The sequence below is a fragment of the Sinocyclocheilus grahami genome, unplaced genomic scaffold, assembly GCF_001515645.1.
Source record: "Sinocyclocheilus grahami isolate Dianchi unplaced genomic scaffold, SAMN03320097.WGS_v1.1 scaffold58.1, whole genome shotgun sequence".
NCBI lineage: Eukaryota > Metazoa > Chordata > Actinopteri > Cypriniformes > Cyprinidae > Sinocyclocheilus > Sinocyclocheilus grahami.
The window spans coordinates 705,576-713,296 of record NW_015505237.1 but is presented as its reverse complement, the minus strand read 5'-3'; the positions used below and the strand labels follow the sequence as shown (position 1 = coordinate 713,296).

At 43.0% G+C, this 7,721-nt stretch overlaps 1 protein-coding gene across 1 annotated transcript in view; it reads right to left on the bottom strand.

The window, feature by feature from the left end:
* The window catches only part of LOC107584322 (N-terminal EF-hand calcium-binding protein 1-like), a 39,468-nt gene that overhangs the window by 31,047 nt on the left and 700 nt on the right, over positions 1 to 7,721 (bottom strand). Inside the window, exons 2-3 of the mRNA XM_016270898.1 lie at positions 6,267 to 6,291; positions 5,108 to 5,216 (exon numbers count right to left, since the gene is read on the bottom strand). Coding sequence (XP_016126384.1) covers positions 5,108 to 5,216; positions 6,267 to 6,291 — 134 coding nt within the window. The remainder of the gene's footprint in view (positions 1 to 5,107; positions 5,217 to 6,266; positions 6,292 to 7,721) is intronic.

Below are 7,721 nucleotides of genomic sequence, written 5' to 3'. Positions count from 1 at the left end.
GCGATGGTCATGTTCCCGCACTGAGAACAAGACTCCGCCATGAGCGCTGCTTCAGCGTGCTGTAAGCCCAGGCACGAGAGGCAGCGATCATGACCATCAGATGGAGGCAGGAAACGACCACATCCAGAAACGCACGAGCGGGAAGCCATCTTTAAAAAGACGCCCGTCGCTCGTGAAGCTCTTTTAGAAATTGCTTCTTTTAGGAAAAAAAGGAAACACTCTTTTAGAGAGAGCGCTGAAGCGCCCAGGGGAGGTCGCGGCGAGACCGCAGAATGGCAGCTGCAGCACGCCGAAGATGAGCAGCACTGAATGGCAACCCCCGCTGACGCGCCGTAACACCAACGCCAGCTGTTTCTTCCAAACACTCGCTGCGGCCAGCTCCACGCTGCGGCCGTTGCTGCTGTTGTGGCCGCGCCGGAGCGGAGGTGGAGGCCGCAGGAGGGCGCCCTCGGCGACGAGCAGACAGAGGGGCTGCAGCCGGCGGTGGGGGGCGGACAGCAGCAGACCGCCGGGGCAGGATGTGTCGGAACGCCTCCGTCTGCTTCTGTGCGGTGGAGAACTGTTGGGCAAAGCCCTCCACCGCTTCGCCGAATAGGCCGGCCTGGGAGATCGGGGAGTCCAGGAAGCGATGCTTGTCGGGCTCCCTCATATCCGCCAAGGTCAGCCATAGGTGGCGCTCCTGGACCACCAATGTGGACATCGTCTGACCCAGGGCCTGCGCCGTGACTTTCGTCGCCCTAAGCGCGAGGTCCGTCGCGGTGCGCAGTTCCTGCAGCACACCTGAGTCAGCACCACCCTCGTGCAACTGCTTCAACGCCTTGGCCTGGTGGACTTGCAGGAGGGCCATGGCGTGCAGGGCGGAAGCGGCCTGTCCAGCGGCACTGTAAGCCTTAGCCGTCAGAGCGGACGAGAACTTACAGGCCCTGGACGGAAGGCGTGGACTACCTCTCCAGGCGGCGGCGCTTTGCGGGCAGAGCTGCATGGCAATCGCGCGCTCGACCGGAGGGATGTCCTCATACCCTTGGGCCGCCCCCCCGTCGAGGGTGGTGAGGACGGAGGGGGCACCAAGTCTGTTTCGGGCAGAAAAAGGTGCCTTCCAAGACTTTGTAACCTCCTCATGCACTTCCGGGAAGAATGGAACCGGAGGCGGCTGCCGACTCCCGGCCTGCGCCCCCAGGAACCAATCATCCAGCCTCGAGCGTTCGGGAGAAGGCGGAGGCCTCCAGTGCAGCCCGACGCTCTCAGCGGCCCGGGAAAGCATAGCGGTCAGCTCTGGATCTGACTCGGGCAACGCCACTCTACCTGACGGTGGCAGCGCAGCCGAATCCTCATCTCCAGAGCTTAGCTTGCCCTCCGATGCAGCGATCGACATCCTGTCCTCTGCCTGTGTCCCGCACAAGATGCTGGACCCCGCCCTGTCCGAGGACCCAGCACACTCGTCCGGAAGCAGCAGGTGGTGCGACATGCTCGAGGAATGAGAGGCCCGCGGAGACGTACTCGACGGGGAAGCTCTCACCGTAACCCTCAGGTCTCCCTGACCATGAACCGAAGTAGCCCTCCGAGAACCAGAGGAGCTAGAGCGGGGCATGGCAAGGGGGATACCCCCCCGTTTAATGAGTCCCGCACTGAGAACAAGACTCCTCCATGAGCGCTGCTTCAGCGTGCTGTAAGCCCAGGCACGAGAGGCAGCGATCATGACCATCAGATGGAGGCAGGAAACGACCACATCCAGAAACGCACGAGCGGGAAGCCATCTTTAAAAAGACGCCCGTCGCTCGTGAAGCTCTTTTAGAAATAGCTCTTCGCACTCTTTTAAAGAGAGCGCTGAAGCGCCCAGGGGAGGTCGCGGCGAGACCGCAGAGTGGAAGCTGCAGCCCACCGAGGTTTCAGCAGCCTGGATGGCAATCCCCGCTGATATGCCATCACACCAACGCCAGCTGTTTCTCTAGAACACTCGCGGAGATTCGTCCTGTAGAGGCTTGGCTCCTCAGCGAAAAGCTGATCTGCGTTTTCACGCGCTCTCCTTTTATACCCGCGCTGCGGGGCAGGGTGTGCATGGCGAAACACGCACGCCAACTGTCATTGGCTTGTTTAGTTAACACTCGAAGGTGATTGGGCTCTCAGGCGAGATCCCAATTCGTCAGTCACGACTGACGTAACGTAGAACGTGACTGACTGAATGGGAACACAACCTCACATGCTACTTTCATACTTTACAGCAACAAGGTGAGATGTACTCAAAACACACTCTCACACACACACACACACACACACTCACACACACACCCTCACACTCACGTGTTCCATTGAACACAAGATATTGATTGCATTCATGCTTGAATTTTAAACTAGTTTCCTTTGTTGTGAGATTATGTCCTCCACCACACACACACCTCATTCATTAGTTATTTGAATGAGTGTGTTTTGAGATCACACCCTTCACAGTAGTGCTTCCAGACATCAGTGGGGAAAAACAAAACAAAACATATTTTCGCAAAGGTATTTTTATCATATGGTATCTGGTGTTTAACACAAAGACATCTACACACCACAATACATCAACAGAACAGACTATAGATGTCACTGGAAAAGTTTAGACAAGTCACATGGCGTGTGGTTGAAAAAGTTGTGTATGCATAAATAAGACATCTGCAGTTTATCAAGAACACCACAAAGAGAGATGAGAAGAGTGAAAATACCAATGTATTATGTACAGTTAAAAATGACATTCATAGTTAATATATATATATATATATATATATATATATACTTTCGTCGCTCGTGAAGCTCTTTTAGAAATTGCTCTTTTAGAAGGAAACGCACTCTTTTAAAGAGAGCGCTGAAGCGCCCAGGGGAGGTCGCGGCGAGACCGCAGAGTGGAAGCTGCAGCCCACCGAGGTTTCAGCAGCCTGGATGGCAATCCCCGCTGATATGCCATCACACCAACGCCAGCTGTTTCTCTAGAACACTCGCGGAGATTCGTCCTGTAGAGGCTTGGCTCCTCAGCGAAAAGCTGATCTGCGTTTTCACGCGCTCTCCTTTTATACCCGCGCTGCGGGGCAGGGTGTGCATGGCGAAACACGCACGCCAACTGTCATTGGCTTGTTTAGTTAACACTCGAAGGTGATTGGGCTCTCAGGCGAGATCCCAATTCGTCAGTCACGACTGACGTAACGTAGAACGTGACTGACTGAAAGGGAACTTCTTTTGCCTCATGTAACTAACAGTTAGAATACATTTCACTATTGTTTGCTTAGTCTGGGTTTAAGACACTTAAAGGTCCCATATTTTACACTTTCTGGAGTTTTATTTTAGGTTTTGATGTCCTTAAGAATATATATTTGCGGTATAAGTACCAAAAACCATCTCAATATATTTTTACAGCTCCTTTCTCAGGAGCTCTGCTGAGAACAGGTCGATTTTGGCCTGTCTAATTAATAAGTTCTCAAAGCAGTGTGTATCTAGTTGGCTGTAAGCGCTTTCTAAATCATGGCATAGTTGCATAATATGACATTTACCTTCACTAATCCAATAATACCTGCTAAGGATACTAACTTCTTTTGCCTCATGTAACTAACAGTTAGAATACATTTCCATTGAAATACTACACTTAATTAATGGAATAATGTAGTAGGTATTTTATATTAACATTGACATTAACATATTGATATTCAGAAACTGTATTTGAAATGAATTAAGAGCAATAAATAAATACTGATAAAACCATGATTGATTTAAATTGGCAAGCATAAAATGGAGCAATGCCCACAGAGGCATGTTCATGCTGTTTATTTTGGATTTGTGTTGAAGAGCCGCTAACAAGTAATTTATTCACATAAAACACATAATCTCTTCTAAAAGTGTAAATGCCAGCATCATCACATATGTCTAAGGACTGAAGTCTGTCAGCTTGAACAAGTGCATAATGATACAATTTAACAAGTGTTGGGGAAAGTTATGCATTACAAAATAAAAGTAACTAATTGTGTTACTTAGTTACTTTTTAGGGAAAGTACTTTGGCATTACCTTTTCTCATCTGGGCTGGGCTTGCTTGTTTGTTTTTAATATAAAAAAGTTCTGTTTTTTGTAAATGTAAAAGCCCTTTCACACCAAAAGTGAAATGTTTAAGCCTCAGGCTGAAGGAAATGTTTAGCTCAAATAAACCTTTCAATATAGGACAGAGAATAAAGTTCACTCTTCAGCAATCAAATAAATAAATAAACACAAATTGTATGTTTATCTAAAGTCATTTTTGCTTATTAGTATGGATAAATTGGTCATTGAAGACAATTGTTAATATTTGTGTTATAATTATTATTAATTATTGCAGATTTGTATAATATTCTGAGTTAGAATTTCACTGTTTTTATTCATTTTAAGGAATACTGAATCTGTTTTTGAGTAGATGAGTGAATGCATGTTCCCATTTAGTTCCCAACGCCTCTGCACTTACTCCTGATTTTTCTCAACATGGGGACAGGAGAGCTATCAGTCAATAAATGGGAAAATAAAGTATAACTGGCCTCATTTATTTGAAAAACGTGGATATTTTCTTGTAAATTCAAAAGTAATGTGTTACTTTACTAGTTACTTGAAAAAAGTATAATCTGATTACGTAACTCGCATTACTTGTCATGCATTACCCCCAACACTGGTCAGTGACTTCTATAAATATCTAATTTCTACACATTTATGTTTCAACTAAGTGTAATGGTGCAAAGCAAACATATTTATGAGTAAGTTGTAACTTTTATGTTGTAACTTTCACACAGCTGGTGCAACCAGCTCCAGATTTTTGCCTGGACTCTGACTTAAATGAGCTGGTTTCGACTTCAACACTGTTTCTAGCATACATATATTCCTGAGAGTAAATACATTGAGATTCTGAATATGTGATTGTATCGGAGTACTGAACTTGGACACTTGTGGCAGTACAGTTCCATTTTGTTATGGGTTATGGGTATTGTCATGTTCAGAAAACCACAATTTTTGAAAGGTTTACTATAGGACGTCCAAATGGTTCAATCAGTGTGTTGATCTGAGGAGCCCAAAATGGTGCCTTGTAATTAGTATGTGTATGTGAATGAAAAAAGCAGCAATACTTACTTTGTGTTATGAGTGTCAATTGTATGGAAGAGCTCCTTTAATTCATCTCCTGACAGAACACCATCTGAGAAATAAGCCTTGAACTCATCAAAGGACAGCTTCCCATCATCTTTTGAGAGGAAATTGTGGTTAAAAAGTTGCCTTCAAAAAAACTCATAAAACTATTTCAGATTTTTTAAAAGACTTAAAATGTTCAATCTATAAAAGAGAAAGCAAGCAAAGTTCATCATCCTTTAGATGATGCCAATTTAGCTCATGCACGTCAGATCTCAGGTGTTTGGGAAAACATGAACACACAGATGCCGCGAGACAATGTTTGCGACAGGGCTGAGGACTCGAGTTAGTTGGCGCAGACGCCCAGAGGTTTTCAAACAAACAGTGACAGGTGAGTCACGCCAGCCTATACTCAAAATAGAATAAATGTACTGCTGTATATGAAATAAAATGCAGTGAAAGAGCCTCAGAAAGAACACAATATAAGGAAAAGGGACAGAGGTCTGCAGAAATCCTTGTCCCTGACATTATACAGTGAAAAACCTGCAACTGTTACCATAAAGAGATATTTCTACCTAATTTAACCAATAAAAATTAGTTTTCTTTGTATAAATTCATGCATTAAGGTTGATTCAGTGATGTTAAATAATATTTCACTATTGTTTGCTTAGTCTGGGTTTAAAAGACACTTAATATTCAGCAATATAATCAATTTGACTTCCATGATATCAAATGAACGGAGCTGGATGATGACATTATTGTCTTCTGTAGAGCTGCTTTATAGTCAAATCAAATTTTGATTTTGCAATATCAACACAGTTTTTTAACCTAATTGAGTTTGAATTCACAGTGACTGAACTGAACTTCACAAAATAAATCCAATCAATGCTATTTTTAAAACTCCATGGCTGCTAAAACTGAACTATGATTGGAGATGTTAAGAATGATCACAGTGGCATTTGTTTGTATCGCTCTACTAAAATATTGACTAACATTAGGAAACGTATGGACATCTAGGGTTTCCATGACAACAGAGCAACAGCATAGACTGGGAATGAACAACCATTCAAGCATATTGATGCACAGTTAGAGTAATGTGTACGAGACTAAAACAAACCCTTTATTACGCAGGAAACAACAAGTGCACAGAAAGGCAATGTCTTACCATTTTTATCAGCTCTTCTCAATATCTGAAAGCAAACAGGACAATATCAGTTAATAACTAGGGGCCATGGAAAAATCATGCTGTGTTGATCATGTAAAGGGACTCTAGAACTGTAAATTATTTAGGCCGTGGCCTAAAAAGAGCAGAGATGGAAGAAAAAGTGATGATGGCTATGTTGATTTTGAACAACCAGGCACGCTATAGTGGTCTGTTAAATAAAGTCCCAATTCACAGCGAGAATATTCACACTCTAAATATGGTCCTCTGCAAGGCATGCCAAGACTATGCTGAATATAGCTTCCTCCTTAGAGGAGTGAAAAACTATGCCACCAATCTGTCAGGGACCGCTTCCTTATTCCTGCATGATAATTAACAATACACACCTCATGTCTCAGGGGAAGCTCTTTAGACAGCACACTACAATTTAATTAGCAACTAAAACCAACTTACAATCGCTCTTTGGAGCGTGTCTTTGTTGTAAAAGAAGATCCACATCCATTACAGAGCAGAAAAGATATTTAATGACCAAATGTGTATAAACTATGCATAATAACTAATGCTAATTAACATTATGCATAATGACTGCAAACAGACTAAATGATGATAGCATAACATGAATATCTATGAAGTCACACATCACCAGACCACTTCAACATTAAGACCTGAGATCAGCTAAGTTGAGATCATTAAATATATATATGTGTGTGTGACCCTGGACCACAAAACCAGTCATAAGTAGCACGGGTATATTTGTAGCAATAGCCAAAAAATGCATTGCATTGGTCAAAATGATACATTTTTATTTTATGCCAAAAATCATTAAGATATTAAGTAAAGATCATGTTCCATGAAGATATTTTGTAAATTTCCTATTGTAAATATATCAAAACTTAATTTTTGATTAGTAATATACATTGCTAAGAACTTCATTTGCACAGCTTTAATGGCGATTTTCTCTTTTTTTTTTGCACCCTCAGATTCCAGATTTTCAAATAGTTGTATCTCGACTAAATATTGTCCTATCCTAACAAACCATACATCAATGGAAAGCTTATTTATTCAGCTTTGTATAGATCTCAATTTACCCTTATGACTGGTTTTGTGGTCCAGATCTCTATCTCTCACACACACACACACACACACACACACACACACACACACACACATACACACACACACACACACACACACATATATATATATGCATACATTTCTATACATATTTTTATGTAAGATCAGCTGCAAGCGACTTAGGAACGTAAGAATGTAACTTAAAAATAAACTAATAAATGTTAATAATTAATATTAAGCCAAATTAACAAAACTCGTGCACCTTGCGCTGTTTTAAAGCTATGGTGATGATCTGTCAGCCTGCAAGTGGACACTCAACACAAAACCTTATACAGCACTGTGGATCTAACAGGTTATTTTACGTCTCCAATTTCCTTTGATCGT